The sequence below is a fragment of the Notechis scutatus genome, chromosome 4, assembly GCF_049901735.1.
Source record: "Notechis scutatus isolate UNSWTSFEM ecotype Mainland chromosome 4, rNotScu1.2, whole genome shotgun sequence".
Lineage (NCBI taxonomy): Eukaryota > Metazoa > Chordata > Lepidosauria > Squamata > Elapidae > Notechis > Notechis scutatus.
The window spans coordinates 15,550,745-15,570,271 of NC_142012.1; the positions used below are offsets into that span (position 1 = coordinate 15,550,745).

General features: G+C 43.0%; 1 protein-coding gene across 1 annotated transcript in view; it reads right to left on the reverse strand.

Annotated features, from left to right (window-relative positions):
- Positions 1-10,348, reverse strand: part of SNCA (synuclein alpha) — a 46,653-nt gene extending 36,305 nt beyond the window's left edge. Inside the window, exons 1-3 of the mRNA XM_087962849.1 lie at positions 9,867-10,348; positions 5,880-6,025; positions 1,139-1,180 (exon numbers count right to left, since the gene is read on the reverse strand). Of these exons, the coding sequence (XP_087818975.1) occupies positions 1,139-1,180; positions 5,880-6,000 (163 nt within the window). The 5' untranslated portion in view covers positions 6,001-6,025; positions 9,867-10,348. The remainder of the gene's footprint in view (positions 1-1,138; positions 1,181-5,879; positions 6,026-9,866) is intronic.
- Positions 10,349-19,527: the final 9,179 nt, after the last annotated feature.

Below are 19,527 nucleotides of genomic sequence, written 5' to 3' on the forward strand. Positions count from 1 at the left end.
TAGGACAAGTAATGTGAGCTTACTCCCATTGGCACTAGGGATTCGAACCGCTGACCTGCTGACCATTCTGATCGAAAGCTCAGCGTCGTAGCCACTGAGCCACCGCATTTCTTTTGAGGACTACCTATATTTTATCAAAAAGGAAGTCACGTAGGAAGAAAATGTAAATTTGCTCTTGTACCAGCTGTCATTTGATACCCAAGCAAGGTCAAAATTTGTTCTTGAGTTCTGGAGATGAATTTCAGCTGCAGCTACAACAGCCATACAAATCATTTTATAAGAAAAGAGTTCCCGGAAATATAATAACAGGTATATACTGCCTATTACTCATTTGCTGCTGTTGGAGGCACTAAGCCAATGATTGCACTCAAAATGCTAAGAACCTATTTGTCAACTCGAAATGCTAAGAACCTATTTGTCAACTCGAAATGCTAAGAACCTATTTGACACTATTTACGATTCCAGGGCCATCCTTGATAATTGAAGATCACATTTCTAGAGCCTAGAGAAGCCTGTTGTTTTGTCAGCAACTCTGGTTGGCATCTTCAGAGGCAAAATTGCTTTGCTATGCAGATCACAGGGATCACTTAGCAGGGACTGGCTGACTACTTTGCCAGTCAAAGTTCCCAGGAAACCTCAGGAAATCTCTTCTCTTGACCACGTTCACTAAACCTTGAAGGTCAACAGATGCCATCTGTGAAAGCCTACACCGGCATATTACTGTATATAACTAAGTTTTGAACAATTGGCCAGTGTATCAAATGAGGTCTAGGTATGAAAGCTGCTTTCAGCGTAAGGAAGACTACAGATGCGTTTCTCTTGCCAGGAAAATAATCACTGAGACCCACTGGTTTTTGCCCCCCAAAAGATATGCAATCTGGGCCAATACTTTGCTGGCTTTGCATTCCCCCACAGATGGCATGTGTTTGAATCATCAGAAACAAGAATTGTGCTACAGATTAATATCTCCAAATGTCCTATCAGCAGGAATGTTCCTTTCCCAATAAGACCAACAATGCTGATTCCCAAATGCCTGATCATATCGCAGACTTTTCCTTTCTAAATCAGAGCTACTTTTTAAAGAACAGACAAGAGATTTATTGATGACTTAAAACTAGAAATGCAATTATGGACTTACCTGTTGTGACACCGTGAACCACGCCCTCTTTGGTCTTCGACCCTATTTATCCAACAAAAAAAATAACATAAAAATCAGTCTCAGTGGAAACTGAACGGAATGAGTTTTAGGAAGCATAAGGATACAGTTAAAGAACCCTAGGCTGAGTTCACCATAACTTACTGATCCTAAGTTCCACACAAATCGTGTTTTTATCAAATAGTAGCCCACACAATAAACTGCAAATGATAGCTTAACATTAGGACTTGGTTCACACACAAAGAGAATAATAGTTTCAAACCCTCCTGCCTTTATTTGCCCAAGTGGGCATTCCAGAAACAGAGACTTAATTGGATAGATCCCTTTACTGGTGAAAAGTATTGGAATCTTTAGAGGTCTTTTGTAGCAAATTGCAATTTATGGATGCAAAAGAATTCTGATTCTAAGCCTTCCATATCAAAAGATGCTTTAAACATGTGTCTTTTGTGCATTTGAATGATATAAGCTTAGCTGGTTTATGGTGACAGATGAAACTTTGCGGGATTTAGCTATGCTTTTAATTGCTGCATGCTGTGAAATGAAACAACATCTATGGAAAAATTCAGCTTTCACACTAACCGGATGAATCACATTCAGATATTCAGTTGGGCATGGCTAAATCTGCTGGCTCAGTTTCTTTAATGGCTGGGATTCCATCAAAACAACCTCTAAATAAGTCCAATATAAATCTATTTTTCCAATTTGATTCCAAAATTAGCACATTGTTAAAGTGACGTACAATAATCTAAGCCAGGAATGGGAAATTTATACTTTTCAGGAGCACCCCTTCCAAAACATACACACATACACCTTAAGATTGCACCAGCAGTAAAATAGCTGCATTTTGTTGTTTTATCTTTAGAGAAGTAACTATTTGGCTATTGTCTTTCTTTTTTTCAGACTTTTAGGAATGGGGATGGAACTGGGAAATTACGGGGAGGGAAATTCATTCATAAGCTCCTCTTAAAACCACAGAGAAACTGCTCTATGTAGGCCCTCAAAAAAAGAGAAAGTGGACTCAGCCTTTGGTATAGATGGAATGATTTCTTTTTCTTACCTTTTAAAAAGAGTAACAAAGCCAAAAGATGAACCAAAATATTTTGGCCATACTTTTCCTGATAACATCGTTACATTTCTAGATGGTCTCCTCTGAAAGGTCAGGTTTTTTTTTAAACAGATTAACAGAATTGGAAGGGACCTTGTAGGTCATCTAGTCCAATCCCCCCGCCCAAGCACCCTACACCATTTCTGACAAATGGCAGTCCAGTCTCTTCTTGAAAGCTTCTAGTGATGAAGCTCCCACAACTTCTGAAGTCAACTTCTGTTCCATTGGTTGATTGCTCTCTCACTGTCAGAACTTTTCTCCTTATTTCCAGGTTGAATCTCTCTGTGTTCAGTTTCCATCCATTATTCCTTGTCTGGCCTTCAAGTGCCTTGGGAAATAGCTTGACACCCTCTCTCTGTGGCACCCCCTCAAATATTGGAAGACTGCTATCATGTCTTCCTGGTCCTTCTCTTCACTAGACTAGCCATGCCCAGTTACTGCAACCATTCCCAGGTCCTCAAATAGTTGCTTGCCATATGTGGACAACTCTTTTTCTCAACAGTAAACCAACCTAGACTATAATCTATTCTCAATTGCAAATGAAGGCGAATATACGTGTCCTAGGGTAATGTTGCAGGATCCAACCTGGTTCAGTCACCATGACCAGAGGTTTAGTCTTCTGAGCTGTCAGACTCATGCAGGAGTCAATCTTCAGGTAATTCTCTAACAGAATGTCTGCTTTGGGCTATTCTATGTATAATATTTATGTAGAGCCTGGTTGTATGTGGCATTTTAGTCATTGATTGGGGTGTTGATGGCCAGCTATTAAGTCATTGGGTGTTGTTTCCTTGTGATGCCAAGTGCTCGGCTCCTAAGTACTTAATAAGCTGGTGGTAAATCAGCACTCCTGTTGACTGACAAAGGTGGTTCCCAGGTGTCAACCATTGCTCTGGCTATTTTTGTCCCTCCTCAGCCAACAATCTTAGTAGCTGCAAAATTGAATGTCATATTTTTGTTCATTGCAATGTGAGACCACCAATGAGCTTAGTTCTCCTCATCTGACTGCTTGCTTCTGTTCTTGAATTCTACTCTCAATTGGCTGAGGAGGATATGACCTATTAGAGCAAATCCGTGTAGGGATAAGTGTTGTGGCTCTGAGGTTTGAGCCTGCTTTATTAGAGGACGAAGACTCGGACAGTGGGGAAGAGGAAGTTTTGGAAATGCCTTCCTCCCCAGGACCTTCCTCTTCGGCAATGCCTTCCTCCCTGATTGTGCCTCAGGTGTCGGCAGATAACCGGGAGGGAAGACCTGAGGCTAATCAGGAAAAGGAGGAGGGCGTATCAGAGTCTCTGACTGAGAATCCAGCAGAGGAATGCTGGCTTGATGCGAGGCAGCGTCGTAGGCAAAAGTGCGAGCTGCAACGCAGAAAGAAGGGATGAATCAGAGACTGAGATGAGGGACTGACACGCCCCACAGGGAATAAAAGTGGGTGTGTTCGCTCTGGGAACTTGTTCGGGACAACGTGTTACTTATGGAGAGAAGCTTCGGAGTATCCTGTGTGGGGTGACAGCTTGTATGATTTGTATTCCTCTTATCTGGTCGGACTTGGCAGACAGTGTGTGTGAGACTGCCAAGAACTTTATCGGCTCAAAGGAGTTAACTCCATAATTACTGGACTTGCTTGCTTGTTTGTATTTAGTTGGACATTTGGACTTCTCACCTCGTTTGTACAGGTGAGACATAACAGGTAAGTATTAAGACACACCTGACATCAAAGTCAGGGTTCATCAGGGTTCATCTTGGTTAGCTCTACAAGTTAGATCTGGGCCTGATGATTGGATAGCAACCATGAATCTACTCCCCACAGATGCAATGCATCCCTTTTGAATATCTTTAAGATTTCTTCAAGATCTCTCCCTAAAGAAACACAAGCAATCCACCAATACAAGATATTTTATTTCTAAATGGAATAAATATTATTGCGTCCAAAGTACAGGCACTTAGTAGAAGCTTTAGTTATTTCCAATTCTAAAACTTTGCCATTCAAACAGCGCAAGAAATGTAAGAATGCATTTGGTTTAAAGGAGGGACATATTAGCACAGATCATCTTGATTGCTCATTCTGTACAGAATAGCAGCACGGAAAAGAAATCCAGATTGCTGTTCGTGGTTAAAATGTTGGATCGAGACCAAGGAGACCCAAACTTCAGTCTATCTTCAAAACAATTTTTCTCCCCAGATTGTTTTGGGGTAAATAAATAGAAGAAAGGAATGCAAAGAATCTCACCTTGGGTTCCAGGATGAAAAAAATGAATGAAAATCTAAATAATTCTACATACACTAGCTCTGTATCTGTGCTTGGCTATGAAACTATGTGATCGGGCTTAGTTTTTGGGAAGGAAAATAAGGGGAAAAATTGTGCTTCTGCCTACCAGCATCCATCGGTATTCATCTGGCTAGCGTCCTCTCAGTGTGTGAGAAAGTTGAGGGCTGGTTGGAAACTGAAGCAGTATTTGCTGTGTGAGCAAGAAGGAGACAGCAAGGAGCCTGGGCATGGCTTAGCTCAACTGTTCTGTACTAAAGCTGGCTACTGTTGTGAAACTAAAACTGAAGCTGAAACTCCTTTCATCTGCTTGTGTTTTGCATTTGGAGCAGATTTCTTCTCAGGTGGGGAGGGGGAGTAGAACTCCTTAGCATCAGAGCGTGTTAATAATAATATAGGAAATACTAATGCTGTGATGGTCATTTTGAAAAATAATTTCTTAGTGAGCACCTAGAAGCCAAGAGGAACATACGTGCCAAATTTCAAGTTTGTAGGCTTTACGGTTCTGGAGATTTTGTGATGATGCGTGACTGGTATTTCGCTTTTATATATATAAGGTATATACAAATTGAGAGCTCAGTACACCACATGTTCCTAATGAACCTTGAATCTGTATGAACCTCCAAAGCAGTGATGGGATTCAATTTTTTTTACTACTGGTTCTGTGGGCGTGGCTTGATGGGCATGGCATTGCTTGATGGGCATGGCAGGGGAAGGTTACCGCAAAATCCCATTCCCTCCCCACCCCACGAACCTGCTTTCCAGCTCCGTTCTCCTGTGCAGCGCAACAAAAGAAGACCCAGCCAATCAGCTGGGACTCAATGGGAGGCGGAGAATAGATAAGGGCGGGGCCAGTCAGAGATGATATTGGCCGGTTCTCTGAACTACTCAAATGTTCCACTACCGGTTCTCCAGAACTGGTCAGAACCTGCTGAATACCATCTCTGCTCCAAAGTCTCTATATAGATGCATCAAATCTTAATTTGACTGGAGCACACAGGAAAAGGTGTATCCCACTAAAAATTGAATTTTAGATCTGTAAGGGTCACCTGTTTGAGCCAGGGGCTGGACTAGAAGACCTCCAAGGTCCCTTCCAAGTCTATTTTCTATGATTCTCTAAGAGTTTCCTGCTCGAGCAGGGGGTTGGACTAGAAGAACCCCAAACTCCCTTCCAACTCTATTGCTCTATGATTCTAGACTTCATTCAATGTCATTCATATTTTCTTTCTGTCTTGGCTCCACCCAGCTCTTGACATGGGGTCCCTGATGTGCCAATCAAAGGCTGCGTTGACCTTGGCTCAAAAAAATAAATAAATAAAAAGCACACACTCCAGATTTAGCATCCCACCACTTACCCACATAGAGGACTCCTTCCTTTGTTTTCCCTGCTGCTTCTGCCACACCTTGCTTGGTTTTCTCTGCTGCTGCTACCATGCCTTCCTTCGCTTTGTTAAATCCTTTCATGAATACATCCATGGCCAAAATACGTTGGTGTCCAGAACTGAAAAGATAGATAACTTTTAATGAGTGTGTTAAGTCATTTAAGAACGAATAGCATCGTGTTGTTTAAGAGGGAATAGCACACCTATCCATGCATCCAATATCATCTTGGTCTAAAACTATGCAGTTGGCTAAATATGGAGATAACCAAAGCATCAGGGAGTGGAAATGGGACGAGATTGTGCTCATTAGAACCATGGTCCTTCATGTATATTAGCCACAAAAACAACTTGCGATTATTTCCTGCAGACGAATGAGTTCTGACCTAGGTTTCCCCAATAGCACGAAGCCGACTCCTCATCCCGATAAACCCCTTTTATTTAGTTGACAGTGAATTCCTCTCCAGCAAAGTCCCGGCCAACTGTCTTTCAAGATATTTCATAATTATAGACCTTTATCAGGCTTGGAGAGTTGCCAGACCGATATCTTTCAGATGCCACACTGTAGCAGGCAATGCTTGGCAAGAATGCAGGAACAGATCTTCACCCAAATGAACAAATTGTCTCCTGCAAAACCCCACTCCTCTTTCATTCCTCTTTTATTCCTTATGGGAGGGGCCGTTCACCGTCCCCCTGTGGCTTTACTCCCAAGTTGACCCTTGTTCCTTAGCTGTTCTCTTCTTCTGGCAGCTCTGCGCATGCACACACTGGGAACAAGCTCCAGCTGTTCTTCTGCCTCACTGATGTCTGACTCAGAAGGCAGCTAATAACTGTCAGACGGCCCTGGCCCCATCTCTGCCTCCAATGCAGAGCACCCATCAGAGCCTTCCCCAGACTCCAGGCCTGGCCCAACTCAACCTCCTCACTGTCTGAATCTGCTACCAGCTCCACTGGCCAATGATGGGCCACAACACTGAGTGTCTTCCATCAACCAGGTATTTGTTGCATGTTATCCTGGCAGACTGCAGTTGAATGCATTATCTCTTCAGAGATGACTTTCAGGTGCCCCCATTTCCTGAAGAGATCCACTATCCTGCAGCTTTTTAGTTCCTTCAGGGTAACGAGAAAGACCTTTTCATTCTTACGGGCTTGAAACTCTTTGCATTTTGGTGTCCTTGTATTATGCTTCTTTAAGTGGTTTAATTTTGTAAACATTGCTTTAATGCATTTTTTAACCTCTGCCCTTGTTTCTTATTTAAAAAGACTGGTGTTATGCAAAGATAATTGAATATTTCATTTCCTACTTCATTCTAGCCTTAATTTTTAATTGTAAATATTTTGTCCAGTTTTTTGAATGGTAAACTCATACCATCTCGTCACCTCATTTGATCCCCTAGGAACCACAGCATCCAATGATAGTTGTACAAAAAAGCCAACTTCTACAAATAAAATAGAAGCGCCTATATTAGATTCAGAGGTTCGTTCATTTTTTTTTTTTTTATATTCCTGGAATTAAACCACCAAGGGAGTGAAAGGATCGATATAATATCATTACACTCAGATATTATATACTCGTACACTACGCTATTGTTTCTGTAATCTGGGTGTGCCAATAAGCACAAATGGGATGACTTCATGCAATGTGCTTCAACATAAAACCTTAGTCCAAAAATTGGGCTCATACAATCTGCTTAGGTTAGAATCATGATTTAGAAACCGCAACACCAGGAAACTGGAGTCGTGCAACATGCTAACTCAAAACTCAGCACACTACAATATGGCTCAATGTGATACATGAACCCAGAACAAATGTTTCCTACATTGTAAATGTTTTTATGAAACGCTTGTCAGATAATATCAGATAATGCACTGGAAATGATTGATCACTGCCACATTTTGGGGTACATTCCAGATGGTACATCAACAACCCAATCCAAGCTATGTTTAGCAAGAGATTAAGTCTACTAATTTAAGTTATATTTTTAATAAGCAAATGTGGCTACCAGCAGGTAGCCTTTGTCATGCACTGTGAGTCACAAATACACCTCAGAACAAACTTTGCTCAAGACTTATGGAACAACATCTCGAAGTTGCTCGTTCACAAGTGGCTAAAACATTAATCTTTAAGACTACAAAAACTCAGTTTTAGCCAGGATTCTCTCACCAGCACCCCAATATCTTTTTTAAATGGTTGGGGGCTTTGGAACATTTGCCTTTCAAACAGATTTTAAAAATAAACAGGGGCTCTCTATTCTGCCAAGACAGCAAGAATAGAAACCTAAAGCCATAATCTGGTATCATAGCAAGTTCTCCTGAACCACAAGCTTGTGAGTAATTCTTTTAAAATAGGAGTGTGAACTCGAAGTGGAATGAGGTGATGAGGAGGAGCCTCAGTCTGCCTCAAAGGGAGGATTCTTAACATTAGCTGAGATCATGTTCATACCCACAATGTGGTCTGTTTTTAAAAAACCCATTATTTGCAAAATATCTGAGAAAAATAAAATCAAAAGACCCTTTCATATCCTGAAAAAGTAGAAGGACCTTTTTGCCCTTAAATTACTAGAGAAATCATTAATTTTGGCACCAGCATACCTACATGGAACCCAAGCTAGACTATCAGCTCTGAAATAAGTATTTGCCAAATTAATTGGGGGTAAGGGAGGAATAAAGTAGCGGATGGACATGCAATGTATATATATGTGAAATGAGGTTGAGATTTATTCCCCCTCTGAACACCAAATCGTTGAGGAGGCGAATCTTCAGATTTGCTTGGTTATCTTGATTCACCAAAGGTTCCTCCAGTTTCCTAAAATGGAAACTTGGCTTTTCCTCTTGAAAGGGGCACAGTATAAATCACAGGCACTTGCTAATTCCTATTTTTTCTCTTTCTCACCCACACATGTCTCTTACCCAAGAAAAGCAGTAAGATATGATCATTATTTAACTATTTGGAAGCCTGAGATGTTTTGCACCCCGGATTTCTAGCAGAATGGGTGCAACTGAATGCCCAATATGTTAGGCCACCTTCAAAAACAAGGTCTTCTTCATTGGCAGCTGAAGAGCCTTTAAAGGAGCTGAAGTCCCTTTCATTTATATTCCTGCATTCCAGACTACCACGAGAAGGATTGAGGGCATATTTCAACCATCTGTTGAAGAGCTGCTGTGACAAATCCCAGTTACAAACCAGACCAGCTCTTCCAGTATCCTTTAGATGCTCTTCAAAACAATTTCCATCACTCTCACCACCTAGGTTGGCAAGGATAGCAGAAACTCTGGTTCTGGGCATCTGGAGACCATCATGGTATTAGAAGGCAGTATGCATGTTAACATGGATTATTCCCCCCCCCCCCCCGAATTCCAAGGAAACAAGGCAACTAAAACCAGAAGGAAGTTCGCTTATCCAAACATGATGTTTCAGCAAAGATACACCAATTCTTCTCTGCCCCTAAAGATACAGCCGTAAGGCTGGTTCAGCATCAACAAGGAGATATTCCCCCAGTTGCACTGTTCTGGCCATTCTTGAGATGTTAACTAAGGCATCGATTATTATCAGTCTCGTTTTTTTCTTTCTCCCACAGCCAAATCGGACTGCCGATTATCTATTTGCCTCTGTGCCAAAGCTTATTTAAGAATCTTAGACACTTCCTCTAAAGTCTTGCCCATATGGAAGGAATTACTCCAAGAAAGGAAGCACGCACCGAATGGGCACGAGGGCGGGGGCACACTTACATAATAGCCAGATCCAAATAACACACCGCGAATAAATATCACACCCAACAAGAGCGATGGAGTCCTGTTGCGGCTCCATTCCCAGGCTTTGCACAAAAAAAACAACAACAAAAAAAACCTGCCCCACTTTACCCGCCCTTTACCCCCGGGGATAGGCACCCAACGATCCCCCCACTTCCCTTAGCAGCCTCCTGAGACCCCCTTCTTCCCTCGAGGTTCCGGTAAGTTACTTACCCCTTTGTGGTTGATTCACTTCGCGCCTCCGCCTGGCTGGAGCGATCAACAGTTAGTCTTTTGCAACTGTTTGCTTTTTTTTTTTTTTTAAAGAGCGGAAAAAGGAGGCTCGGAAGAAAGAAGGAGAAGAAGAAGAAGAAGAAGAAGGATGGAAGCAAAGCGCTCCAAGAGTTGCCAAGGAGGCACCCCGCGCTCCCTTTCCCGCGGTCAGCACATCACTGCCGAGGTCCGCCTAAGGCTCAGCCGGTGGTGGTACCCAAGCTCCGGTCCTTCCCAAGGCGAGGCGAGGCGAGGCGAGGCGGATGTGGCTGGGGGTGGTGGGGGTGGGGAAGGGCAGGAAGGCTCCCCTCGCGGACCGGAGAGAAAACTGCGCCCCGCTTCGCAGCTCCGACGTGGGGCGGGCCTGGAAGGGAGGGGATGGGGTTGGGGGGCGGGGGAGGAAACCAAGCGTGCCTCTTCTCTCTCGTTCTTTGTGCTGGTTCGTCAGGTAGCCAGGCGGCGCCCACGGACTCCCTCGCCCTCCCCTATCCTGGTCCCTCCATCTTCCCCCTGACTCCGCCCGGTGCCAAGTGGACCCCCCTCCCCAAAATTCAAATTCAAATAAAAAAAGACAGCCGAGCTCCGGGTTTCCTAGCGCTGGACGGCTTTATTTTGCCATCCGTGCGCCCCCGCCCCCGGAACGCCTGGAGAGGAAGAAAGGGATGCGCTACCTGGTTGGTTCCCGTGTAAGAAGGTGTTTTTTTTGGAGGTGGGGGGTGGGGAGACCGGAGAGAGTAGTATTCGGTAGGTACTGTTGCTTTTAGGGTTAAAATTCCTCCCCTTGGTCGCTAACCACGCCTTTTTGTTTCTCTCTTCGTCTGTTTCCACCTGTTAAAGCAACAGGCTTGTTATTGAAGGAGCCACCCTGGAAGGACACAAATGTCCTTTTCTTGACTATTGCTGGGGACTTAGATAAACCAAAGGGTGGGAAAATGCAAGGAAGACATATTTTGGAGGATCTAGAATGGAATGAAATGGAATAGAGTAGAGTAGGGTAGGGTAGGGTAGGGTAAGGTAGGGTAGAGTAGAGTAGAGTAGAGTAGAGTAGAATAGAGTAGAACAGAACAGAACAGAACAGATGAATGGAATGGAATGGAATGGAATGGAATGGAATGGAATGGAATAGAATAGAATAGAATAGAATAGAATAGAATAGAATAGAATAGAGGAATGGAACGGAACGGAACAGAACAGAACAGAACAGAACAGAATAGAATAGAATAGTTGGAAGGGATGTTGGAGGTCTTCTAGTCCAACCCCCTGCATAGGCAGAAATCCTGTACCATTTCAGACAAATAGTTGTCCAGTCTCTTCTTAAAAATCTCTTCTTTAGCCTTCTAATAAGGCAAACCCATAATTAGTGAAATTAGGGCTGATTTAATTAATCTGGACATCTGAGTTCAAACGGTGATGCCTGGGTTTGAGTTCTTCTGAAATGGAGTAGATTGGTTAATAATTCTGCTTCCCAGATTTGCAAGCAGCATAATTCTGGAAAAGTCATGACCTGGTTGGAAGGCACCATCTCTCTCTAAACATATTGTCTCTTGGAGATCTGCCTAGTTCCATATCTGGCATGAGTGTCCAACCTTGGCAAGTTTAAGACTTGTGGACTTCAACTCCCATGCTGGCTGGGGCATTTTTGGAGTTGAGGTCCACAAGGTTGGACACCCCTGTGAAGAAGAATGTAATTAGAGTTGGAAAAATGGCAGAAGAGGACAATCAAAGTAAACCAAGACTTGAAAACTTTCCCCATGAGAAATAGCTAGGCCATTAGGGACTTTTAGCTTGAGACAAAAGTCCAGGAGGATTTATCTAAAGTATATAAAATGACATATTGCATGTAGGATCAGGGAGAAAATGTTCAAAACCATAGAAATTAGGTGAAGGTGAAGAAAGTTTAAAGCAGACTAAATTGGAAGTTTTAAAGAAGAGATTGGATATCCATTTGTCTGAAATGGTATAGTGTTTCCCATCCTATCCCATTCCACTATTCTATTCTATTATGTTCCGTTCTGTTCCATTCCACTATTCTGTTCTGTTCTATTCTAGACCATGCCATTCATGTTTCTCCCTTATCCTCTCCTCCCTGCGTGCCCTAAGATGGATAGGGGATGGGCCTGGGTCCTCCTCTGACTGCCCAGCTGGCCTCTGCCCTTCCTCAGCCACCTCCACAACCTCCGGAGCCACACTTCCACTCCCTGTTGGCTGTTCCTCCTCTCCCTTGGAGTCAGTCTCCAACAGGGGCATGACAGTGTTCATTAAAGGTTATCAGCCTTGGAGATTCAGGATAACCTCTAGATTGGGGGGCACTATGCCTTCAAATTCCAGTTGCAGGGAAACAATGCTGAAAATGGACCTGTGATGACCCGGGGCATGGCACAAAAACAACAAAGTCACAAAAATAGGTAAAGTCGCTTTAATACCTCCAACTTGGCTCCCAATGTCCAGTTATCCTCGGCTGGAGAAAATACGCTCCCAAGAATAGTTTTTCAAGGGAAGAAATTCCATCAGAACCCAAAGTACATATAAATTATAAATAAAAACCAACACAAACCATGCTGCAGCAATTAATGAGACAGGGCAGGATAAGGAATTAAATATAATGAAACATACACAGTTGGGAGGATGCCAGAACCCAGATAACACTTGACAAACCAAAATAATTCATGCTTTGCTTCCAGCAAGGAGCTGTGCACAAACATCCTTTTTATCCTGTTTTTCCAGCTGCAGCTAATGAAGGGAATCAGGGCCTTTTTCTCTCCTGTAACCCACATTGCTCCCTTATCCATTCCTCCCTGCATGCCCAAGAATGAAGAGGGTGGGCCTGGGTCTTCCTCTGAATGCCCAGTCAGACTGTGCCCTTCCCCAGTTTCCTCCACAGCCACCAGAGCCACATTCCCACTCCCTGTCAACTGTTCCACCTCTCCCTCAGAATCAGATTCCAGCAGGGGCATGACAGGACCAGACCTCCTGCTTATAAGCGTTTCAGAGGGCAGAAGCATCTGCAGATGTAAAAACAATGCATGTGCTTTAACCACCACCACACAAATATCTGTGGAGGTTCTCAATCATCTAGGTCATGGTTGTCCTAAAGGTGCTTTTTCAAGAGGCAACTGGACTTTCTGTTTTTTTTTTCTTTGAAGATATTTCACTTCTCATCCAAGAAGCCTCTTCAAAGAAAAACCAAAAGAAAACCTTATGAAGCTTCTCCTCTGGAAATATCTTATGAAGCTTCTCCTCTGGAATTGCTAACTAGAGCATACAAAACTTTTGCCAGACCAATACTCGAATACAGCTCATCAGTCTGGAATTCGCACTGCATATCGGATATTAATACAATTGAGTGAGTCCAGAAGTATTTCACGAGAAGAATACTACACTCCTCTGCTTGCAACAGAATGCCCTCTATCACCAGGCTTGAGATTTTGGGCTTGGACAGCCTTGAACTACGTCACCTATGGTTAGACTTAAGCGTAGCACACAAAATTATCTGCTACAATGTCCTACCAGTCAATGACTACTTCAGCTTCAACCACAACAATACAAGTGCACACAACAGATACAAACTCAATGTAAACCGCTTCAAACTCGATTGCAGAAAGTACAACTTCAGCAACAGAGTGATCAATGCCTGGAATGCACTACCTGACTCTGTTGTTACAACCTCTAACCCCCACTCCTTTAACCTTAAACTGTCTACTATTGACTTCACCTCATTCCTAAGAGGTCTGTAAGGGGCGTGCATAAGTGCACCATCGTGTCTACCGTCCCTGTCCTATTGTCCCCATTTATTCGTACCTATTTCCTGTATTCTTACTTATGTTTATACTTATACCTATTATCTTGTAAGCGACTGACAAATCAAATCAATCAATCAATCAATAAATAAAAATAAACAAATAAATAAAAACCAGAAAGTCCAGTTGCCTCTTGAAAAAAAACACCTTTGGGATCACCTCACAAATTTCGCCCTGACGTATTTGCACCCTTATGTTCGCTGCAATATGTAAGTAGTAGCTTTTAACTAAGGTTGTCCTAAGACAGGGGTCTTCAAACTTGACAGCTTTAAGACTTGTGGACCTCAACTGCCAGAATTCCTCCTCCAGTCATGTTAGCTCAGGAATTCTGGGAGTTGAAGTCCACAAGTCTTAAACTTGCCAAGTTTGAAGACCCTTGGCCTAAGACATCCTTAGATTTATTCATCTTCCACACCTTACGTTCTTCTCTTACTGTGGATTATCATATTAAAGGAATGAGAGAAACCAAACGTTGGACTAAGATATCACAGAGCTTTTGTCCTTATTTCCAAAGCTAACATTTATCTGCATCTCCTGAGCATCTGTGATTACTTCCACATTGATATCACTCAAGAATGACCATTATTATTGTGTTTACCACATGGAAAATCAATTATGTGAAGAAGGACTATGGCAGAATTCTATTTATTACTTTATTTCCAGGGTTTTGACTCAGCATAATGTATGAAGCCAGCCATGATGATATGTTAATGGTAATATTATGGGAGAAACCAACCACTGTAGTTTTCTCAATAAATTATGCTTTAAACAAACATATTCTTCCTTGAAATAAAGTTTTAAATTATTTTCCTAAAAAGTCATACCTCATGCTTGAAGATATGTTATTTTCCTTATTTTCCCCCCTTCAGTTTCTATGCTGTCAGTTCTTACAACCTCAGAGCACATTATGATATCTACTATGGTATAAAATTAACACCAAAAACATGATATAGTCAGTAATCACCTACCTAATATACAGGGGTGGAATTCTACCGGTTCTGTCTGGCTCTGTAGAACCGGTAACTCTGAAGAACCAGTTCTATGTCTGCTGATGTTTTGGCCCACCCGCCTGCCTGGGCTCTTACCTGACCTTTATTTCCTGCTTTTTCAACCTCAGCTGCTGTGCGAGGCACAGCTGCAGTTGAAAAAACAGGAAAAAAGTGCTTTTTCAAATGCTGCTTCTTTGCACTGAGTGCTGCTCAGCTGTCCAGGCAGCAAGCTGATGACGATTTACAGCCACACGTGCAGCAGGGAAGCACATCATAAATCACCGAACCTTGTAAATCACTGAACCGGTAGTTAACCCTGTCGGATCCCACCCCTGCTAATATACCATCAGTTAGGTATATATTCACTTGTCTGCAGATGCCTTTCTGATGAGTTGTATTTTCCTTGCTCTTTGGATACAAACAAGAAGGCGAGGGAAAGTCAACATGTCTGGGGATAGGCAGGTCAACAAAAGATTGGCTATCACTGAGAATTCCCTGTGGATAACATTGCATTGTTGAAGCAACCTTAGGCAAAACCTTCTCTCTCTGTTCTCAAAATTCAACCCAGACAAGGTAGTCCAGGACCTGAAAAATGTATTTATTTTATTTATTTTAGTTTATCAAGCTTGTATGAGAAAACAAGTATAAGTATGAACATAACATATAAACATACAAGTATAAACAGGTATAAGTATACTAAATGAGTACAATTAAATGGGAACAGTAGGACAGGGATGGTAGGCACGCTGGTGCGCTTATGCATGCCCCCTTACAGACCTCCTAGGAATGGAGTGAGGTCCACGGTAGACAGTTTAAGGTTAAAGTTTTGGGGGTTTGAGGATGTAACAACAGAGTTCCAGTGAGTTCCAGGCATTGACCACTCTGTTGCTGAAGTTGTATTTTCTGCAATCAAGTTTGGAGTGGTTTACTTTGACTTTATGTCTACTGTTTGCCCGTGTATTATTGTGGTTGAAGCTGAAGTAGTCATTGACAGGTAGGATGTTGTAGCACAGGGGTCCCCAACCGCCGGTCCGCGGACCGGTACCGGGCCGCGGAACAAGCCTTACCGGGCCGCTGGTTGCTGGGCGCCGCCATCTTTTTGGTAGCGCTCCGGTGAGCTTTTCCGGGTAGAAAGCTCACCGAAGTTTTTTCGCAAAAAGATGGCGGCGCTAGTGCTCGGTGAGCTTTTCCGGCAGTAAAGCCATTTCTACCCGAAAAGCTCACGAAGGGCGCCGCTTATTTGAAAGCGCCCGTGACGCCACCGGAAGCGCTTTTCGTCATAAAAGATGGCGGCGCCCAGTTGACGCCTGTACCGGGCCGCGGCGCCCAGCTGATGCCGGAACCGGGCCGCGGCGTCGAAAAGGTTGGGGATCCCTGTTGTAGCAGACAATTTTGTGTACTAAACTTAGATCAGACCATAGGCGGTGTAGTTCTAAATTGTCTAGGTCCAACATTTCAAGCCTGGTGGCATAAGGTATTTTATTGCAAGCTGAGGAATGGAGTACTCTTCTCATGAAATACCTCTGGACTTGCTCAATTGTTTTAATGTCCGTTATAACAGTGTGGATTCCAAGCAGATGAACTGTATTCAAGAATTGGTCTGTTGAAGGTTTTGTAGAGTTGAATGTTTTTTGTCAGGGCAATTTGGTGTACCCAATTATGGGACAGATCATACTACTCTGTCCCATATTTGAGTACACGAGGTTGCCCTGTCAAAACACTTAAACTTGTCCCTGGTGTAGCTGACAAAGGGAGGATAGCCCGTGGCTTAGAGGTTAATACATCTACCTAATATGCAAATAGCTTGGGTTTGAATCCCAGAATGGTATGGCTAGTTGATGAGAGCTAAATAGCTTGAAATAGATCTATACTAGTCTCCCTTTATTTCTTTGTTGGTAAAACAAACATTCAAGACATATAGAATTGGCTTACACCTAAAAGATGATTACTATAGCAGCCAATGCAGATCTGATGGTAACATTGTTATATGATTGAATCTTAGTGTATCCTTGACCACTTGGACTGATGCACAAATTGAAGTGTCTGAGAATTCTTCAAGGGCAAGTCCCATAGAGATCATTGGTTTTGTCCAGATATATGAGTGCTATGTGAACCTAGGCAATGGGTTAATTGAGTCAATCTTGGTTTCATTAATTTAACTTAATTAAATGAACCACCTGGTTTTAATTAATGTACAGTGTGAAAAATATTGCTCCTTTCCTTCAAACTCTGCATAAATGCATGGCTGATTCCATTTGTACTCTTCAGAGAAACAGCAACTTAGTTGATCCAAGAAGCCATGGTTCATTTGATCATGGTTTGTTGAATAAAATTCTTTTATTTCCCAGAAAGCATTCGCTAAAGCAACAAATCATTTTGCAAGCCCGCCTTCCTAAGATTCATTTATGTATTTTTTAAAAAGCAATTGTCTTTCATAAACTGTATTTCTTCTGAGAAAGGAGTTTTGGTGGAAGATTTATCTTCTTCCTACGCTGTGGTAATAGAACGAATAAGAACCGCAATGTTTGCTGTTATGCAGAATCAAAGCACATTTTCTAATCTCTCTCTCTCTCTCCCTCTCCCTCCCTCCCTCCCTCCCTCTCCTTTCTCAAGCTTAATGTCTCTTAGTTTCTTGTTCATCTAATTTGGGCAATGAGATCGCAGGATGCATTTATATTGAATTGCCATGTCATTTCCCCCCCTCAAATAAAGTAGGCAGAAATGAACATTATATCTACCACATGGAAAGTGTAACTCTGAATTTAAAGGAAAAATAGGTAGGAGATTTTTTTTATCAACAGAGATTGAAATTTTCTATAATGTTTCCCCCCACTTTTCTTTGCACTGGTTAATGGGGGGCTTTTTTCATGCCTATTCTGTACTATGCAAGGGTGGGCTTCAAAAATTTTAGCAACAGGTTCTCTGCCCAGTTGCTGGGTGAGTGTAGCCATGGTGGGCGTGGCCTAGTCAGCCTCCTGCACCACAGCGTGTGTGTGTGTGGGTGTTTTTGTCCTCCCGGGCTCCAGAGGCTTTCCTCGAGTCTCCGGGAGGGCAAAAACGGCCTCCCTGGGCTACGGAGACTCTCTGGAAGCTGGAAACGGGCCCATTTCCACCCTTCCTGAACTTCTGTGAGGCCTGTTTTTTTTGCCCTTCCCAATCCTCCGGGTGGGCCCTGAACTTACCTGCATCCAAAATGGGCCACGTGGGGACTCCTGGGAGAGGCGGGGTGGGGTGGGTGTGGCCAGCCAGGAATGGGATTTGGGGGTTCTCCAAACTGTGCAGAATCTTAGCTAGAGGATCTCCCGAACCCCTTCGAACCCCCAGCAGCCCACCCCTGGTAGTATGTCCCACTGAGTTCAGTATTCTCATTGACAGTGAAGTATGGTTAGTAATTCTCCACCTGTTTAATCAACGAACCAGCCTCAGTGTCCTCTCATGCCCCTCCATGCAGGATCTGCAATGGAAGGCCTCACTATCCATAGGGATTCTCTATCAATGAAGGATGAGGAGTTCATGAATTCTCATTTACAAGGAGCAGCTCTGTAGGTACAGGAAGCTGTGCCTTGTGAATGCTCACTCTGTAATATACAGCTATACTGCCTTATCTGAAGATCCCGACCACTACTAGATGACAACAAAGAGTTACAGAAAACTCTTTGCTGCCATCTTGTTTGCATTCTTGAAAATAAATCTGATATTCCTACTTATGGTAACTGTTCAATGGGCAACTTCCTCTGTATACCTTCAATGGTTTGTTTTAGTTTTTTAGTTTACTTTATTGTCATTGCACATCGTACAATGAAATCAAACACCATCTTCATCGCATCATGACCATGACCATGAAAATAAACACAAACACATCCTTCACCCTCTACACATTGAACCGAAAACTCCCGACACCGCACCAATACTGCACTATACAGCAGAATTCAAAAGAGCTACTGCTCTGGGATAGAAGCTGTTTTTCAGCCTATTTGTCCTTGTTTTTATTGTTCTGTACCGTCTGCCAGATGGTAATAGTTCAAAAAAAGGGTTCCCAGGACCATGTTTTGAACTTTCTTAAGGCAGTGGGAGCTATAAAGCTCTTCCAAAGAGGGGAGAGGGCAACCAATGACCTTCTGGGCAATGACATTAACCCTCTGGAGTGCTTTCTTATCTGCCACTGTGCAATTGGCAAACCATAGAGAGGTGCAGTAAGTTAAAATACTCTCTATGGTGCAGCGGTAGAAGGTCACCAGCAGTTTTTCATTCAGTTGTTTTCTGAGAAGTCTCAGGTAGTTCTGTGGGAGTGGCTTGGTGGGCATGGCAGGGGAAGGATACTGCAAAATCCCCATTCCCACCCCACTCCTGGGGGATGGATACTGTAAAATCTCCATTCCTTCCCCACTCCTGGGGGAAGGTTACTACAAAATCCCCATTCCCTCCCCATCCCACTAGCCTGCTTTCCAGCTCCGTTCTCCTGTGCAGGGCAACAAAAGAAGACCCAGCCGATCAGCTGGGACCCGGGAGGCAGAGAATAGATGGGGGCGGTGCCAGTCAGAGATAGTGTTTGCCAGTTCTCTGAACTACTCAAAATTTCTGCTTCCAGTTCTCCAGAACTGATCAGAACCTGCTGAATACCACCTCTGGTTTGGCTAGCTTCAGGGTTGACAGCCTACTCATTACCAATAGTTCCCCTAAACTGAGAGTCACATTACTATTTTCTGAAGATGTTTTCTTTCTGAAAAAGAAAGATATGAAATTTTAAAAATCACAACAAAAGCAACCCCCACAAAGTCCACTTTCTACAGAGGAAACCTCCTTATTTTGTTACCATTTAATTCCTCAACAAAGAAA